Source organism: Oncorhynchus mykiss, chromosome 26, assembly GCF_013265735.2.
Source record: "Oncorhynchus mykiss isolate Arlee chromosome 26, USDA_OmykA_1.1, whole genome shotgun sequence".
In the NCBI taxonomy this organism is placed as follows: domain Eukaryota; kingdom Metazoa; phylum Chordata; class Actinopteri; order Salmoniformes; family Salmonidae; genus Oncorhynchus; species Oncorhynchus mykiss.
This window is the reverse complement of record NC_048590.1, coordinates 19,109,778-19,130,491: the sequence shown is the minus strand read 5'-3', so window position 1 is coordinate 19,130,491 and position 20,714 is coordinate 19,109,778. Positions and strand designations below refer to the sequence as shown.

The window sequence follows — 20,714 nt, the reverse complement described above, 5'->3', positions numbered from 1 at the left end:
TATTTCACCCTAACAGTAGATGTTGTACCCTTATCTATGCATCTATATAACTAGTACAATTCTGATTATTTTGGAAATTCATTAAAAAACATTAGGCAGCAAAACAACAACAAATACATTCAGATTTACCAATGATGGGTTCTAACTATAGTATATGGAGAGAGAATTGGACATTTGGTTTACTTTTTGAGAACTTCGGAGGGTTATCGTTGACATCTGTTAGTGTGACAGTAACTGTTGTTGTCCCTGACAACCCTCCCATATGACCACCCATGTCTTTTGCTTGAATGACGACCAGGTACTCCTCTCGCATCTCTCGATCCATCCCATGTAAAGCAATTTTAATGATTGCTGAAAGCAAAAGAATTAACACCAAATGTATTGTTATTGCAAAAAATCAGCATACACATAAATAAGAATGGGGTATACAAAGGCATTCATAATGCTTGACAGGATCACTTCAAAGAATGGGGTATACAAAGAATGGGGTATACAAAGAATGGGGTATACAAAGGCATTCATAATGCTTGACAGGATCGCTTCATTGCACCTTTAAGAGTGTTGTAGTATCCTTCACAACAACCTTTCTTCACAGAGGTGGAATTTCTGACAGAACACCTGGAGAGAGGCTCTAATCCTGTGGATGGCATTGCAAATCAATGTCTTTGTTTGCTGGAGTGTCTGCAAGTAATTTGTGTTCTGATTGAATGGGAATTATGCCGTCCAGGTGCGTCATGCACCCCGAAAGACTGAGGGGACACCCAGTACGTGAGGATGGCTGGGGGGTAGAGAATTTAGCATATCTCAAACACCTGAAACTATTTTCTCCTGCAACCTAGAACCATAATTAATATGCTTAATTTTATGTCAAAAATATGTTTATTTTTCGACATATCTAAGCATACCTCTTGAGCTGTCTGTACCATCTTGACTGGTGGTTCTTTAAAAAAAAGAATCTAACTATGATTCTCTGCATCTCTGCTAAAATCTGGGTAAAAGATTGAAAGAAATGTGTCTTATTCAGTGCATTTAGTATTTTGCTAGCTTTTCTAAAGTCTACCAACCTTACCAGCAGGCATGCCAGCTAAGATAGTTAGACAAGCTAGCTGCTCTAACTTGATTGTGTAAGAACCGAAGCTGATGAGGAGAAGCAGGTAAGGAGAGTTGAACATTTAATTTAGCACAGACATGGAACATGACAGGAACAGCGTCAGAACCAGGTATACAAAGACAAACAAACATTAATGCAGAAGCAGGGAACAGAGCTGGGGAACAGACAGATATAGGGGAGGTAATAACACGGGTGATTGAGTCCAGGTGAGTGTAATGAATCGCTGATGCGCGTGACGAGGGAAGCAGGTGTGTGTAATGATGGTGGCAGGAGTGCGTAATGCAGGGCAGCCCGGCGCCCTCGAGCCCCAGGGACATTGCTAAGTAGGTAATATTATTTACAGAGAAGAATAAATACACAGTTCCAGTGAAAAGTTTGGACACACCTGCTCATTCAAGGTTTTTTCTTTATGTTGACTATTTTCTACATTGTAGAATAATAATAAAGACATCAAAACTTTGAAATAACACATATGGAATCATATAGAAACCAAAAGAGTCTTAATAAACAAATCAATTTTTAAAAATTGATGCTAGATTTATTCGAAGTAGCCACCCTTTGCCTTGATGACAGCTTTAAACACTCTTGGCATTCTCTCAGCCAAATCAAATCAAAATTATGTATTTGTCACATGCGCCGAATACAACAAGTGAAGACCTTACCTTGAAATGCTTACTTGCAAGCCCTTAAACAACAATGCAGTTCAATAAGAGTTAAGAAAATATTTACCAAATAAGCTAAAGTAAAACATTATAAAAGTAACACAATAAAATAACAATAACGAGGCTATATACAGGGGGTACCGTTACCGAGTCAATATGCGGGGGCACAGGTTAGTCGAGGTAATTTGTACATGTATGGTAGGGGTGAAGTGACTACGCATAGATAATAAAAAGCGATCAGCAGCAGTGTACAAAACAAATGGGGGGCCAATGTAAATAGTCCGGTGGCCATTTGATTAATTGTTCAGCAGTCTTATTGCTTGGGGGTAGAAGCTGTTAAGGAGCCATTTTGGTCCTTAGACTTGGTGCTCCGGTACCGCTTGTCGTGTGGTAGCAGAGAAAAAAGTCTATGACTTGGGTGACTGGAGCCTCTGACAATTTTTTGGGCTTTCCTCTGACACTGCCTATTATATAGGTCCTTGGATGGCAGGAAGCTTGGCCCCAGTGATGTCCTGGGCCATACGCACCAACCTCTGTAGCGCCTTACGGTCAGATGCAGAGCAGCTGCCATACCAGGCGATGATGTAACTGGTCAGGATGCTCTCAATGGTGCAGCTGTAGAACTTTTTGAGGATCTGAGGGCCCATGCCAAATTTGTTCAGTCTCCTATGTGGGAAAAGGCGTTGTCGTGCCCTCTTCACAACTTTCTTGGTGTGTTTGACCAATGACAGTTTGTTGGTTATATGGACACCAAGGAACTTGAAACTCTCGACCTGCTCCATGACCGCCCCGTCGATGTTAATGTGGGCCTGTTCGGCCCTCCTTTTCCTTTAGTTCACGATCAGCTCCTTTGTCTTGCTTACATTGAGGAAGAGGTTGTTGTCCTGGCATCACACTGTCTCTGACCTCCTCCCTACAGGTTGTCTCATCGATGTCGGTAATCAGACCTACCACTGTTGTGTTGTCAGAAAACTTAATGATGGTGTTGGAGTTGTGTTTGGCCAGACAGTTGTGGGTGAACAGGGCGTACAGGACAGGACTATATACACACCCCTGATGGGCCCCAGTGTTGAGGATCAGTATGGCAGACGTGTTGTTGCCTACCCTTACCACCTGAGGAGGCCCGTCAGGAAGTCCAGGATCCAGTTGCAGAGGGAAGTGTTTAGTCCCAGGGTCCTTAGCTTATTGATGAGCTTTGTGGGCACTGTGGTGTTGAACACTGAGCTGTATTCAATTAACAGCATTCTCAAATAGGTGTTCCTTTTGTCCAGGTGGGAAAGAGCAGTGTGGAGTGCGATTGACATTGCGTCATCTGTGGATCTGTTGGACCGGTATGCGAATTGGAGTGGATCTAGGGTATCCGGGAGGATGCCATTGATGTGAGCCATGACCAGCCTTTCAAAGCACTTCATTGCTACTGACGTGAGTGCTACGGAGCGGTAATCATTTAGGAAGGTTACCTTCAGTTCCTTGGGCACAGCGACTATGGTGGTCTGCTTGAAACAAGCAGGTATTACGGTCAGGTAGAGGTTGAAAATGTCAGTGAAGACACTTGCCAGTTGGTCCGCGCATGCTTTGAGTACACGTCCTGGTAATCAGTCTGCCCCCGCAGCTTTGTGAATGTTGACCTGCTCACTTTGGCTACCGAGAGCGTTATCACACAGTCGTCCAGAACAACTGGTGCTCTCATGCATGTTTCAGTGTTGCTTGCCTGACAGCGAGCATAAAATGCATTTAGCTCGTCTGGTAGGCTTGCGTCACTGGGAAGCTTGAGTCTGGGTTCCCCTTGTAGTCCGTAATAGTTTTCAAGCCCTGCCACATCAGACGAGCGTCAGAGCCGGTGTAGCAGAATTCAATCTTTATCCTGTATTGATGCTTTGCTTGTTTGTTGCTTCGTCTGTACGACGTCGTCAATGCACTTATTGATGAAGCCGATGACTGAGGTAGTATACTCCTCAATGCCATTGGATGAATCACAGAACATATTCCAGTATGTGCTAGCAAAACAGTCCTGGCGCTTAGCAGCCGCGCCATCTGACCACTTCCGTATTGAGCGAGTCACTGGTACTTCCTGCTTTAGTTTTTGCTTGTAAGCAGGAATCAGAAGGATAGAATTATGGTCAGATTTTCCAAATGGAGGGCGGGGGAGAGCTTGGTATGCATCTCTGTGTGCTTTTCCAACAGTGTCAAAGGAGTTCACACATACTGTATAATGAGCACTTGTTGGCTGCTTTTCCTTCACTCTGCTTTCCAACTCATCCCAAACCATCTCAATTGGGTTGAGGTCAGGGGATTGTGGAGGCCAGGTCATCTGATGCAGCACTCCATCAATCTCCTTCTTGGTAAAATAGCCTTTACTCAGCCTTGTTGTGTTTTTGGGGTCGTTGTCCTGTTGAGAAACAAATGATAGTCCCACTAAGCACAAACCAGATGGGATGGCATATCACTACAGAATGCTGTGGTAGCCATGCTGGTTAATAAGTGTGCCTTGAATTGTAAATTAATCATAGACTGTGACACCAGCAAAGCAACCCCACACCATCATACCTCCTCCATGCTTCACGGTGGGAACCTCACATGCGGAGGTCATCCGTTCACCTACTCTGCGTCTCACAAAGACACAGTGTTTGGAACTAAAAATCTTGCATTTGGACTCCTTAGACCAAAGTACAGATTTCCATCAAATGTCCATTGCTCGTGTTTCTTGGCCCAAGCAAGTCTCTTCTTATTATAGGTGTCCTTAAGTAGTGTTTTTTGCAGCAATTTGACCATGAAGGCCCGATTCACACAGTCTCCTCTGAACAGTTGATGTTGAGATGTATCTGTTACTTGAACACTGTGAAACATTTATTTGGGCTGCAATATGAGGTGCTGTTAACTCTAATGAACTTATCCTCTGCAGCAGAGGCAATTCTGGGTCTTCCTTTCCTGTGGCAGTCCTCATGAGAGCCAGTTTCATCATAGCACTTGATGGTTTAAGAAACGTTAAATGTTCTTGAAATTTTCCGCATTGACTGACCTTCATGTCTTAAAGTAAAGATGGACTGTTGTTTCTCTTTGCTTATTTTAGCTGTTCTTGCCATAATATGGACTTGGTCTTTTACCAAATAGGGCTATCTTCTGTTTACCGCCCCTACCTTGTCACAACACAACTGATTGGCTCAAACGCATTAAGAAGGAAATAAATTCCACAAATTAACTTTTAACAAGGCACACCTGTTAATTTAAATGCTTTCCAGGTGACCATCTCATGAAGCTGGTTGAGAGAATGCCAAGAGAGTGCAAAGCTGTCATCAATGCAAAGAAACGGTGGCTTCGTTCAAGAATCTCAAATATAAAATATATTTTGATTTGTGTAACACTGTTTTGGTTACTACATGATTGCATATGTGTTGTTTCATAGTTTGATGTCTTCACTATTATTCTACAAATAGTAAAAATAAAGAAAAACCCTGGATTGAATAGGTGTGTCCAAACTTTTGACTGGTACTGCATATATCGAAAATATTGTACACAGAATGAACCTTATTGACTGCAGTGGCACGGTGCAGAAAATGAAGAGCTCAGGGCAAGGATAATCCGCTCAGCAAACAGAGGCCGGCAGGATAATCAAAAAAAGAATCAACACTTAATGAAGGCCTGACACCCTTGGTCATATTATGCCTGAGACAATGCACTGTTCTTACCTGTCTGAAGCAGGTAAGAACAACTCTCCCTAAAAGAAGTGCACACACACACACACACACACACACACACACACACACACACACACAAACTCACATGTACTCACGCACCACACCCAAAGACACACATGCACACACACTTCAGTTATCCTCTGTTACTCACTCTACTGTCATCTCTGTTGATCATCGTTAGCTATTCAAATTAATTCCTCATCACTGAAAAGGGTGGAAAGACAAACACTAATTTCCATAGATATTCGGTAGGATTTTTTTCTACCGTCCATTAACCAAGTGATGGATTGGGGCATGATGTTTATTTATTTATCACATGCATTTCATTTCCTTCATGGTGTTGGAAGTGTCAAATGGATAATAATGTTTGTTTTTCCCTTACCTTTTATTTGTCATTAGCATTCATTAAAACAGCTGGCTCACTTGAATGAGCCATCTGCATTTGCTCAGTAATCATGCAAACCGTACACGCTGATCCTCAAATTGTCCTTTCATAGATCCACTATACCTTCTTCATGTTATTGTGGTAGAGGTGAGTGATTTAAAATCATAATATTGTTGAGGTGGAAACAGGGTTTCTACAGTATATGTATAAATATGCCTTCATATGTATTATGTACATACAGTTTGGACGTTCTTGGAGCTGGTATATTATATGTTGTTTTTCCAAATTGTGAGCAGTTGATTTCCATCTCATTGCTTATTAATGTAATTTCACCATTATTTAATCATGTTGCTTACAGACACACTGTTAACAAGTCGGCTGAAAATGCAATTAGGAAAACAGCAGAGTCAAGGTTGAAGAATAAGCGGACGGCAGATTGAATTAAAAAAGACGGTCTTTTAAATGTAAAGAGTCCTTGAATATCTTGTTGGGAGTTATATCCTCAAAACGCAACTATAATTTGTATGCTGAGTAATTGTCCATGTATGGATTTTATGCATTCAATCTGTACATTTCACTGAAACAACACTTGTTTTGACTGCCATCGAACCATACAGGAAGGAGTGTATCTGTTCAGGCTCAACAATGTTACATGCCATGATCCTGAATGTTACATTTATTTTGCACTGTTGAGGAAAGAGCTGCAAGTAAGTATTTCACTGTACTGTTTACATCGCTGGATCCTGTGCATGTGACAAATAAACTTTGATTTGCTTTAGTATTTCACCATGGCAATCCACTCACCAGTGTTGGGGTCTATGGAGAAGTAGGGCTGTCCTTCCAGTATGCTGTACACAAGTTTAGCACTGTTTCCATAGACTGGGTCATCTGCGTCTGTTGCCGTCACCCTAGTGACTGAGGTACCTGTATATGAGAAAGGGCATATAATTAAAAAGAGAGTGGACTTCTGACACCCATAATCACTCCTTACAGCTAGCTTCTCCCCCTGTAATCTTCCTGGTTCCACTATAAAGCCAGGGGTACTTATTGGTAAGGTTAAAGACAACATTATTGCCAGACACATGAATGACACAGCATACTGTGCTACAACGTCCCAGCAGAGAAAACAATCGTACAGTGAAGGCTTTGAAAAATGAACAATAAAGAGCAGGGCTGATGCTGATGCCCAACTCATCATTAGTCTGTGGCTCAGGTGGGAAGAGAATAAAAGGAGGAAAGCTGTTCGCAGAGGCAGCAACTTGACAGTACAGATGGTATGGTAATTTGTTTTGTAAAATGTGTTCTCAGGTGTTCTGACAACATCGGCAAATGTTCATGGTTACAGAAGGCATCAGGCCTAGCCACAGGTATCCAGGCCTGCTGACTGCAGGAGACATAATGGGTCATAGTGGGGGACAACACTAGTTAAGTCCACCTCTGTGCCGGCCATTAGGCATGTGCCATTAATCTGGCACAAACAGAGTAATAACACCAGGCCAGTTTAACATGGTGCTTCTCAATTTTAATATAAGGATGCTAACTTTTTTCTATTCTAGTAGATTTCTCTGCTAATTGTTGTTAGGACCATTGAAAGAAAATGTGTGGAATAAAGGTGGAGATATTTCCCTTATGCAGCTGTTGGCAGGGAACAAACAGTCTGTTGGTCTAAACCCCTCTGTTCTGCCTTGTATCACCTGGCTTTGGGTCTTGGCAAATGGTTTTGAGGCAGAGAGCACGAGTTGTGCCTTTGTAGATACAGACAATCTGCAGTTCAGAATATGTGGTGCTCATCATCTGTTTTACAGGTACACTTCTCTGGTAGACAGTGTGTCAAATCGGAGGGCCTGTTGTCCAGACCTCTGGCAGTCTCTATGGGTGTGCCACAGGGTTAAATTATCGGGCCGACTCTCTTCTCTGTATACATCAATGATGTCGCTCTTGCTGCGGGTGAGTCTCTGATCCACCTCTACGCAGATGACACCATTCTGTATACTTCTGGCCCTTCTTTGGGTACAGTGTTAACTAACCTCCAGACGAGCTTCAATGCCATACAACTCTCCTTCCGTGGCCTCCAACTGCTCTTAAATGCATAAAACTAAATGCATGTTCTTCAACTGATCGCTGCCCGCACCTGGCCGCCTGTCCAGCAACACTACTCTGGACGGTTCTGACTTAGAATATGTGGACAACTACAAATACATAGGTGTCTGGCTAGACTGTAAACTCTCCTTCCAGACTCACACTAAGCATCTCCAATCCAAAATTAAATCTAGAATTGGCTTCCTATTTTGCAACAAAGCATCCTTCACTCATGCTGCCAAACATAACCTCGTAAAACTGACCATCCTACCAATCCTTGACTTCGGCGATGTCATCTACAAAATAGCCTCCAACACTCTACTCAACAAATTGGATGCAGTCTATCACAGTGCCATCTGTTTTGTCACCAAAGCCCCATATACTACCCACCACTGCGACCTGTACACTCTCGTTGGCTGACCCTCGCTTCATACTCGTTGCCAAACGCACTGGCTCCAGGTCATCTACAAGTCTCTGCTAGGTAAAGCCCCGCCTTATCTCAGCCCACTGGTCACCATAGCAGCCCCACCCATAACACGTGCTCCAGCAGGTATTTCTCACTGGTCACCCCCAAAGCCAATTCCTCCTTTGGCTCCCTTTCCTTCCAGTTCTCTGCTGCCAATGACTGGAACGAACTGCAAAAATCACTGAAGCTGGAGACTCATATCTCCCTCACTAGCTTTAAGCACCAGCTGTCAGAGCAGCTCACAGATCACTGCACCTGTACATAGCCCATCTGTAAATAGCCCATCCAACTACCTCATTCCAATACTGTATTTATTTATTTATCTAACTCCTTTGCAACCCAGTATCTCTACTTGCACATTCATATTCTGCACATTAATTGGTATATTGTAATTACTTCACCACCATGGCCTATTTATTGCCTTACCTCCCTTATCTTACCCCATTTGCAGACACTGTATATAGACTTTTTTTCCTCTATTGTGTTATTGACTGTATGTTTGTTTATTCCATGTGTAACTCTGTGTTGTTGTATGTGTTGAACTGCTTTGCTTTATCTTGGCCAGGTCACAGTTGTAAATGAGAACTTATTCTCAACTTGCCTACCTGGTTAAATAAAAAAATATTTTCAACTAGCCTACCTGGTGAAATAATGTTTTTTTTTTTTTAAACTGTATAATATTCTCATGAGCCTGTTCATATGACATGTTACAGAATAAAGACCCACTCCAGCAGAATTTCAAGATTGTTTCATGAGAGAGGGTCATTAAATATTGTACATGAGGGGAATGCATTTCCTTTTTATACAGCCAAAACATGTCCAACAATGATTAATAGTAACACTGTCCTCCCTTTTACAAAAACAAAACATATAGACCACCATTGCACTCTGACTAAAAACCTGCTTTGCTATTGCTACCCAATTATTTAACATAGAGAGCCTCAAGTGGCCCTTTGAGGAATGTGTTTGTTAGTTATTCATGTGCTGTGATGACCCTTACCGTTGCCAGGGCTTACCAAATCACTCAACAGTTTCACGTGCTGTTACAATACCAGAACTTTAGTAAACCTAGATTATTTGAAAGTGTCACAAAGTCTTCGTTTAGTGAATGATCAGGGAATGTAGGGAAATGATCCAAATTAATTACAATTGAAGTACTATTGATGCATGCAACAATAAAAATGTGTCTATTCCTGCAACGCTGGTTGAGAATAATGTACTGTATATTGTATCTGCTATAGGTATTTGCCAATTGTCAAATGAAATTAGGACAGGACAGGAAATTGCTCCACTTTTCAGAGATAATAAGTCTTATCTGCCTAAAAGTTAAATTGCTAATACTACAATGGCAGTGGGAAAATGGAGCCATATTTGCATTTAATTATGAAGGCACCTTCATACCTCTGATTCCTTGAAAGGTGTGTCTGCAGCAAATAGAAAATCCGAACTATGTGACAATACATAGGGATTGAAGTGTGGAACAAAACAGTGGAACTAGTGGGCCATGAAATAGCCCCCTCTACCTTTTTCTTTTCAGAGGGGTACATTCTCCACTCCTCTGATAAAAAAAAGGTGAGGGATTAAAAAAGCTTCTGTTTGGCACTGTTTCAAATCAGTACAGATTAGCTTGTCCTTCCTGGATATTGTACCGAGAATTCGGGGACACTCATGACTGCAGAGTTGGATGCACCACTGGGCCCTTGGTCGAGGAAACTCAATTGTGGGAATATTGTCTCTGGTTTGATTTGATGCCTGTAGCCCACCAGTGCAATTACAAATATGTAACACCTATAAACTTCAGGTGATGAAAAATAACAATTTCTTATACAAATGAAATTCCAAAGCTGATTTGGGTCTGTGACAAAACCTCTGCAGGTTTGAGGCCTAAATCGACTGACGTGTGCAGTCACACTACTGACGTTAATTCTCAAACAAATGTTACTTACAGTATGTGGTAGTTTCTGAACTACTTTTGTGATGGATGAACGAATCCATGCTATCCCCCTGTCTAAAGACATGTGTCATGCACCTTTTTTTTGTTCCAGCCGTCCACAAACACCCAGAGATGCTACAGATTGTGTTCCTATGGTAAACCTAATGTAATCTCATTAATATTAACTAGAGTACTGAGGACTTATTGCAAATTATAAAAAAACAAATGTTATGCTCACAGGTTATGAAACTATTAGGCAAATAGGAGTTATGGTCATGGTCTTTATGGTGCAAAAGCTAGCGTTTCAAGAGTAAGGGCGGGATAAAGTTGTTGGGGTATATCCCTTTGTCTCATCAGATGAAAAACTAAGAGGGCACTTCCCATTTACTGTGTACATTCCTACAGTGATAGAAAATCAATAGGAATCTTACTTGAAAACTGGAGGGGATAAATCCAGAGGCTTAGTTGTGGCACGATGGCAGTGGGAGTGGGAACTCTTTGTTGGTGCCATGGCTTTTGTTTCCCAGTGTCATAATTATCTCTGGCTGATGCTCCAGTGTTGCCAGGGGCCCATGGGGCTAACAGGACCTCAGACGGGCTATCCTGATTGGCTCGCCACTGACAGTAAGGGAGAATGGGGCTCTGTGACCACATGTAAACTCAGCAAAAAAAGAAAGGTCCTCTCACTGTCAACGCCATTTATTTTCAGCAAACTTAACATGTGTAAATATTTGTATGAACATAACAAGTTTCAACAACTGAGACATAAACTGAACAAGTTCCACAGACATGTGACTCACAGAAGTGGAATCATGTGTCCCTGAACAAAAGAGGGTTCAAAATCAAAAATAACAGTCAGTATCTGGTGTGGCCACCAGCTGAATTAAGTACTGCAGTGTATCTTCTCCTCATGGACTGAACCAGATTTGCCAGTTCTTGCTGTGAGATGTTACCCCACTCTTCCACCAAGGCACCTGCAAGTTCCCGGACATTTCTGGGGGGAATGGCACTAGCCCTCACCCTTCGATCCAACAGGTCCCAGGCTTCGCTGGCCATGGCAGAACACTGTCTTGCAGGAAATCACGCACAGAACGAGCAGTATGGCTGGTGTCATTGTCATGCTGGAGGGTCATGTCAGGATGAGCCTGCAGGAAGGGTACCACATGAGGGAGGAGGATGTCTTCCCTGTAATGAACAGCGTTGAGATTGCCTGCAATGACAACAAGCTCAGTCCAATGATGCTCTGACACACTGCCCCAGACCATGATGGACCCTGCACCTCCAAATCGATCCCACTCCAAAGTGCAGGCCGCGGTGTAACGCTCATTCCTTTGATGATAAACGAGAATCCGACCATCACCCCTGGTGAGACAAAACCGCGACTTGTCAGTGAAGAGCACTTTTTGCCAGTCCTGTCTGGTCCGGCGACGGTGGGTTTGTGCCCATAGGCAACGTTGTTGCCGGTGACGTCTGGTGAGGACCTGCCTTACAACAGGCCTACATGCCCTCAGTCCAGCCTCTCTCAGCCTATTGCGGACAGTCTGAGCACTGATGAAGGGATTGTGCGTTCCTGGTGTAACTCCGGCAGTTGTTGTTGCCATCCTGTACCTGTTTCGCAGGTGAGATGTTTGGATGTACCAATCCTGTGCAGGTGTTGTTACACATGGTCTGCCACTGCGAGCACGATCAGCTGTCCATCCTGTCTCCCTGTATCGCTGTCTTAGGCGTCTCATAGTACGGACATTGCAATTTATTGCCCTGGCCACATCTGCAGTCCTCGTGCCTCATTGCAGCATGCCTAAGGTATGTTCAAGCAGATGAGCAGGGACCCTGGGCATCTTTCTTTTGGTGTTTTTCAGTCAGTAGAAAGGCCTCTTTAGTGTCCTAAGTTTTCATAACTGGGACCTTAATTGCCTACCATCTGTAAGCTGTTAGTGTCTTAACGACCGTTCCACTAGTGCATGTTCATTAATTGTTTATGGTTCATTGAACAAGCATGGGAAACAGTGTTTAACCCATTTATAATAAAGTTCTGTGAAGTTATTTGGATTTTTACAAATTATCTTTGAAAGACAGTGTCCTGAAAAAGGGATGTTTCTTTTTTTGCTGAGTTTATATATATGTGCAGTCACGTAGACATCAGGAAAGTAGTATCCAACTCTACAACCTTGGATACACCAGTGCTATTTATCTCACTGTGTCTGCACTGTGGAGTGCACATAGGCTAAAGTGTCTGTCTCCAAGAACACCATGTTCAGTGGTTAGAATGGCAGTATTATTTACTGTATGTCTAGCCTCATCTGAGATTGCAAATAATATACAAATAAATATTATGAAAATTATGTCCTTGAAATAATTGCTATTTTCTATCTTCACCTATTTATACTCAAATGTATTGAAAAATACCGTATGTGAATTAAGTTTCAGTGACTCATCATGGTGATGAATGGATATTCCCCCGGCCCATCATCTCCTCTGGTTTCTAGGTCAAATCAAATGGGTGCCAATCCTCAACTGGCTGACCGGTAGTGAATGGTCTATGAATGCACTAGCCTTGTGACAAGAGAATGACCACGTATTAATGATCATCAGATAGATGTTGGCGCTGTTATCTTTTCTGGCTGTGCCACAATAGAAAAACAGCTCATGGTCAGACTAAGAGACTCATGTGGATTGGCTTACCTTGCTGTAGTGAATGTGGCTGCTGTATGACCCAGTTGATTGAAATTCATAGACTGGGAAACACATTAAGCAAAGTCAGGACTGTGTCACATGAAAACAGCAGGCCAAAACTATTGACTATAGAAATAGGATAAACAAGGTTCAGTAAACAACCACTGTAGGTGCAATGCCATATTTGGAATGCTGCCAATGTATTATCAGAGTTGACAACCAGGTTCCATATGGGTTACATATTAACTTTGATGAGGCAGATGGATCTGATGGAAATTCTGAAGCAAATCAGTATGGAAACAACTTGAAAGAGTGAACTTTGTCATCTGCCACTCAACATGGCAGTCCAATTTCCCAAGCAATGTTCAATCCAGTATGATTTACAACTAGCACTGTCACTGAAAATGGTGTTACATTCCATATTGCTCATGAGGAGACAAGAACATGGTGTAAAAGTCTGACGAGAAATAATCATCCGTCAGTAAAGCATTCTCTCCCTCAACAAATCACTCTTCATAACCCAGGTAATGCATACCCATGCTTAACATTGTGTGCAAGTAGGGCTACTTCAATGGATATGAGAAAGAAACGAAAGACAGTACGGCCAGGGCAGTCTGAATCTGAGATGATCAAAATGCATGTGTTTACATCAAAGATGCTTCGTGATTAACGACTCATGGTGTAATCACAACAAGATACAGGAATTCAAGTCCCTCTGCTCATCCGATCTAGAAGTTCCAGCCATTTTACCTACCAAGAAAATTCTTGTCATTTATAGTCATAGCTGTGTACATTCCCCCTCAAGCAGACACCAAGACGGCTATCAAGGAACTTCACTGGACTATATGCAAACTGGAAACCATACACCCTGAGGCTGCATTTATTGTAGCTGGGGATTTTAACAAAGTAAATCTGATAATAAATCTACCTAAATGCTTCCAGCATATTGACTGCGCAACGCGCATGCGCAATACCCTCGACCACTGCTACTCTAACTTCCACGATGCATACAAAGCCCTCCCCCGCCCTCCCTTCGGTAAATCCAACCACGACGCCATCTTGCTCCTTCCGTCTTATAAGCAGAAACTCAAAAAGGATGTACCAGTGACGAGAAACATGCCACGTTTGAAGGACCAATCGGAAGCCATGCTTCAAAATTGTTTTGATCACGCGGACTGGAATATGTTCCGGTCAGCCTCAGAGAACAACATCGACATGTACGCTGACTCGGTGAGGGAGTTTATTAAGAAGTGCTTTAGAGATGTTTTACCCAATGTTTTACTATTAAAACCTAACCTAACCAGAAACCATGGCTGGATGGCGGAATTTGCGCAAAACTGAAAGGGCGATCCACTGCATTTAATCATGGAAAGAGGTCTGGGAATATGTCTGAATATAACAGTGAAGCTATTCCCTACGCAAGGCAATCAAACAAGCGAAATTCCAGTACAGGGACAAGGAGCAGTCGTAATTCAATGGCTCAGACACGAGACATATGTGGCAGGGTCTACAGGAAATCACAGACTACAAAAAGAAATCCAGCCACGTCATGGACACCGACGTCACACACCAGGCAAACTAAACACCTTCTTTGCCCGCTTTGAGGATAATACAGTGCCACCATCGCAGCCCGCTAACAAGGACCGTGCCCCCCCCCCCTCTTCTCCGTGGCTGACGTGAGTAAAACATATAAAGTCGTTAACCCTCGCAAGGCTGCTGGCCCAGACAGCATCCCTAGCCGCATCCTCATAGCATGCGCAGACCAGCTGGCTGGTGTGTTTACGAACATATTCAATCGCTCCCTATCCCAGTCTGTTGTTCTCACATGCTTCAATATGGCTACCATTGTTCCTGTACCCAAGAAGGCAAATATAACTGAACTAAATGACTTCTGTCATCATGAAGTTCTTTGGGAGACTAGTCAACATACTGCACACTGCCCTATCCTATCTGGACAAAAGGAATACCTATGTAAGAATGCTCAGCATTCAACACCATTGTACTCAACCCCACCCTGTGCAATTGGGTCCTGGACTTTCAGACGGGCCACGGGCCCAGGTGGTGAATGTAGAAAACAACATCTCCACTTCGCTGACCCTCAACACTGTGGCCCCACAAGCGTGTGTGCTCAGCCTCCACCTGTACTCCCTGTTCACCCATGACTGCATGGCCATGCACGCCTCCAACTCAATCATCAAGTTTGCAGACGACACAACAGTGGTGGGCTTGATTACCAACAACGACAAGAAAGCCTACAGGGTGGAGGTAGGGGCACTCAGAGTGTGGTGTCAGGAAAACAACCTCTCAATGTCAACAAAACAAAGGAGATGATCGTGGACCTCAGGAAACAGCAGAGGGAGCACCCCCCTATCCACATCGAAGGGACATCACTGGAGAAGGTGGAAAGTTTTAAGTTCCACGGCGTACACATCACAGACAAACTGAAATGGTCCAATCCCACAGACATTGTGGTGAAGAAGGTGCAACAGCACTTCTTCAACCTCAGGAGGCTGAAGAGATTTAGCTTGTCGCCCAAAACGCTGACAAACTTTTATAGATGCACAATCGAGAGCATCCTGTCAGGTTGTATCACAGCCTGGTACGGCAACTGCACTGCACTCATCCACTAGGCTCTCCAGTGGGCGGTGCAGTCTGCACAACGCATCACTGGGGGCAAACTACCTGCCCTCCATAACACCTACAACACCCGATATCACAGGAAGGCCAAAAAGATCATCAAGGACAACAACCACCTGAGCCACTGCCTGTTCAAACCACTACCATCCAGAAGGCGAGGTCAGTACAGGTGCATCAAAGCTGGGACCGAGAGATTGAAGAACAGCTTCTATCTCAAGGCCATCAGACTACTGAACAGCAATCACTAACTCAGAGAGCCTGCTGCCTGCATTGAGACCAAATCACTGGTCACTTTAATAAATGGTTCACTAGTCACTTTAAACAATGGCACTTTAAATAATGCCACTTTAATAATGTTTACAAATCTTACATTACTCATATCACATGTATATATAGTGTATTTTATACCATCTATTGCACCTTGCCTATACCGCTCGGCCATCACTCATCCATATACTTATATGTACATATTCTCATTCACCCCTTTAGAAACGTGTGTATTAGGTAGTTGTTGGGGAATTGTTAGATTACTTGTTAGATATTACTGCACTGTCATAACTACAAACACAAGCATTTCGCTACACTCGCATCTGCTAACCACGTGTATCTGACAAATAACATTTGATTTGATTTGAAGACCTGTTGAATATCAGATACTGTGTTCCTGCCCAGAATATCCAGAATACATAGTTGTCAATATCACAAAAATTGCTCCCCTGAGCCATTGCTTGATCGGGGACATCAGGCATGTGAAGTGTAAGTAACTGTCACACATAACCCCTTTGTGGTCATTGTCATTTTTGCAGTACAATTCATTGCCTTTTTTAAGATACAGCATTCACTGAGAAACTGGAAGGGAATGTGTGTGTGTGTGTGTGTGTGTGCCTGCATGTGTGTGTGTGTGTGTGTGTGTGTGTGTGTGGTTGTGTGTGTGTGTGTGTGTGTGTGTGTGTGTGTGTGTGTGTGTGTGTGTGTGCCTGCATGCGTGTGTGTGTGTGTGTGTGTGTGCCTGCATGCGTGTGTGTGTGTGTGTGTGTGTGTGTGTGTGTGTGTGTGTGTGTGTGTGTGTGTGTGTGTGTGTGTGCCTGCATGCGTGTGTGTGTGTGTTGCAGGAGGAGTGACAAGGAAAACTTACATAACAAGCAGGCTGTGGAGTGTGAGCCGTGACAAGCCGTTTACAGGAACCACAGGAACAAAACAATTAAGAGTGTCCTTTGTTCACCGCTGATGGCTGTGACATATGCCGCCATTTTGAAGTGTTGTGTCATTGACTCACTTTAATTAGTTCTCAGGAAATGTATGCAACATGCAGATAGTTTAGGGAAGGAAGTTAGAGACAGAATGGGACACTTCACATATTTAATTGCTCCCAGGACACTTATAATGGCTGGGCAAAAAAAAAAAAACATTGGTATATGTTCTTATGAATATATTCATCCTGAGTAAGTGACCATAATAGTGTTCTTCCAATACTCTTATAGCAAGGAGTGTAAATATTTAGTACACATTATGTTTTTGAAAAACAAGTTACTGTAGGAACTGTTCTGGAAAATGATAGTGTGGTTAAGGGTTATTCAATAGACAGAAGCTGGCCATGGTCAACAGAGACTTGAAACCAAGAATGACTGTGTTACAATGATGACCAATGCACTACGCTGACATAGACAAATGCACTGTAGCACATTGTTTTTAACATAACTAGATTTGCATTGTACATTTTCTTTGCATTGTAAAATGTATCCAAATGACCCAAACTGCAAGACTGTAGTCAAAGGTCCCATAACCAGGGGGCAGCAGCCTGAGGGTGAAACAAGGGAAATGGGGCATAGGACTTCTGAATATCACATAGGACCAACTACCACAGGTATAACCTTTTTTTAACTAGGCAAGTCAGTTAAGAACAAATTCTTATTTACAATGACAGCCTACCCCGGCCAAACACGGACGACACTAGGCCAATTGCGCGCCACCCTATGGAACTGCCAATCACGGCCAGATGTGATGCAGCCTTGATTCAAACCAGGTACTGCAGTGACTTAAACCACTGCGCCACTTGGGAGCCCGCTTTGACAATGGTCAGACACCTACTAGAGAACTGTATCAAAGCATGCACCCTGTACTCAGAGGAAATGTGAGGGTAGGAGGGAACACCGGAGAACTTAGCTGAACTGCCATCAGATACAAGATCGTTGAGTCCAAAGGGTTAACATGATTCCCGGAGGAATCTGAAAGGTAAGACCAAATGCACTGTACGTGACTTGGGCCTCAATGCATCAGTCAGGCATACCGAGATTTCCTACTCCCTCCTGACGAGCAATCCATCATTGGGAACACACAGAAGCTTGTGGTCACTTACACTATGTCCCTATAAAATTAGCGCGCACGCACGCACCTGATGGATATCACATAGAAGAAGAGAGCAAATACAATGGCTAGGGCCTCCAAACTCCAAGTCATCTCCTGCTTTGTTTATCCTCCTTGAAGTGAGTTGAAATTTTAAAGGGCCATCTCTGCACTGTGTTGCAGGGCAGATTTAGCCAATTACCCAGAAGCGCTGAAGTGACATAGTCAACCTGTTCACTGACTGGTGCTGCATTGACTACTGTGGACACCAGCCTATGACTGTGGAGAAACCACAGACTGGTTAAATCCATACTCCGGCGTAAGGAACAATGCAACTGTCAATATTTCACTAACACTGAAACCAGAATAAGGCACTGTGCTGAAACAAAACAAGCCAAATACCAACATGAGCAGAGAGGTGAAGAAAAACACTCCTCAAAGAATAATCATCATCTACAGAACATGTAACAGGCTGAGTGCTGTTTAATGGTTTCCACACACAGGTTAGAGAAGTGTTGGAGAAAGCATGAGCAGAGGCAGTGTAACAGAGCATTGGCTTTGGTTAATGGGACAGGCATCTGTGAGGATCACAAAGGCTCCACATACAGGAGATTTACCACTTGATCTCACATTCTTATCTGTTCCTTTTTCAAATGACCTTGCTGCATGGACTTTTATGCCTTCCCTTTATTCTCTGCTGTGATTGGATGGGCCTCCTTGCTCAAGTCTCTGCCACCTTGATGAATGTTTTTCCCTCCCATTTATGTGTCTGTGTGCAATTCCCGCCACCAGCAGTGCCACATGAATCTTCTGCTGGGCCCCTTCGGGAAATGTTAGCATAGCAGTGACACTCTCATGCACAAAATAAAGCCTCATCCCTGTGTTTACTGAAGTGATACTCAGAAAGCTTCTTACTTTTGTGTGTGTGTTCTTCACTAAGGAGATGCATACTTAAGCTACTGTGGGTAGAATCATGGACCTTTTTCTTCTCTCAAGTATTTACTTGGTGTACTGCCTTTAGTAATTTGAAAATGCCTTTTAAAATAACTATAAAGATAACGTATTTTTTTTCTCTCCACAGGATGCAATCAGTGCTTTTCAATTGGGAGAGCGCGGTTGGGTGCCTGCGGGGACCAAACAACAATGGTTTGTACCTCTGACAATTAATAATGCAGACAGAGAACGATGGGAGGGCATAGGATCCCGCACTCACTGCTGAGTACTCTACAATCACCAGGAGCAAGAAGAGCACGAGCATAGACAACTGTTCCCCCAACGCACCCTCCCACACACTACAGTCCTTCAAACACACACACACATAGGAAAGAGTTTGGGGGTGAAAACAAGTGAAATATAGTGAGAGAGATACACAGAGATAGTGGGGAAGAGAGGCAGGGAGTAAAAAGAGGGAGGCTTGCAGAGCAGAAGTGAGAAGGAGAGCGGCAGAGAAAAAGCCTCAACGCAACACTACATATCTGCAGCTCTCCTCCTGCATAATTAATGGGACGGAGCAAGATATTTTGAACTGAAGAATGTCTGTGAGAAAGCAACCTGGCACCCTATCAGATATGGATAAGCGTTGCCAATGCTGGGCTGCGAATTAGAACACTTCAGCATTCAGAAAACACTCCCCGCCTCGCTCTGTGCTCATTTACAGACCTCCCACCCATCATGCAGCCTTTGGGTTTCCCTGCTCACTTCCAATCAATTCATAATGGGGTTGGAAGGTATCCAGATTTTTAGACCTTTTCATACCGTTTCTGCACTATACACTGCACTATAAGGTATTACCTAATGTGCACACAAGGGGTGTTGTAAGCCTGCCACACACACTATACGATACATTTATTAAACTTAAAAATGAGTTTGAGTTTCTGTCACAACCCGGCTCGTGGGAAGTGTAAAAAGAGCTCTTATAGGACCGGGGCACAAATAATAATATAATAATAATCAATAATTTTGCTCTTTATTTAACCATCTTACATATAAAACCTTATTTGTTCATCATAAATGGTGAATAACTCACCACAGGTTAATGAGAAGGAAGTGCTTAAAAGGATGCACATAACTCTGCAATGTTGGGTTGTATTGGAGAGAGTCTCAGTCTTAAATCATTTTCCACATAATTTGTGCCTGTACTTACTTTTCATGCTAGTGAGGGCAGAGAATCCACTCTCACATAGGTACGTGGTTGCAAAGGGCATCAGTGTCTTAACAGCGCGATTGCCAAGGCAGGATACTCTGAGCGTAGCCCTATCCAGAAATCTGGCAGTGGCTTCTGATTAAATTCAATTTTCACAGAACCGCTTGATGCAATTTCGATGAGGCTCTCTTGTTCAGATATCAGTAAGTGGACTGGAGGCAGGGCATGAAAGGGATAACGAATCCAGTTGTTTGTGTCATCCGTTTTGGGAAAGTGCCTGCGTAATTGAGCACCCAACTCACTCAGGTGCTTCGCTATGTCATATTTTACATTGTCCGTAAGCTTAAGTTCATTTGCACATAACAAATCATACAATTATGGAAAGACCGGTGTATTGTCCTTGTTAATGCAGACAGAGAAGAGCTCCAACTTCTTAATCATAGCCTCAATTTTGTCCCGCACATTGAATATAGTTGCGGAGAGACCCTGTAATCCTAGATTGAGATCATTCGGGTGAGAAAAAACATCACCCAGATAGGCCAGTCATGTGAGAAACTCGTCATCATGCAAGCGGTCAGACAGGTGAA

General features: G+C 43.2%; 1 protein-coding gene across 2 annotated transcripts in view; it reads right to left on the bottom strand.

The window, feature by feature from the left end:
- The window catches only part of cdh8 (cadherin 8), an 89,905-nt gene that overhangs the window by 20,545 nt on the left and 48,646 nt on the right, over positions 1-20,714 (bottom strand). For both annotated transcript variants that reach the window (XM_021585911.2, XM_021585913.2), the window contains exons 4-5: positions 6,658-6,777; positions 184-351 (exon numbers count right to left, since the gene is read on the bottom strand). In XM_021585911.2, the coding sequence (XP_021441586.1) occupies positions 184-351; positions 6,658-6,777 (288 nt within the window). The remainder of the gene's footprint in view (positions 1-183; positions 352-6,657; positions 6,778-20,714) is intronic.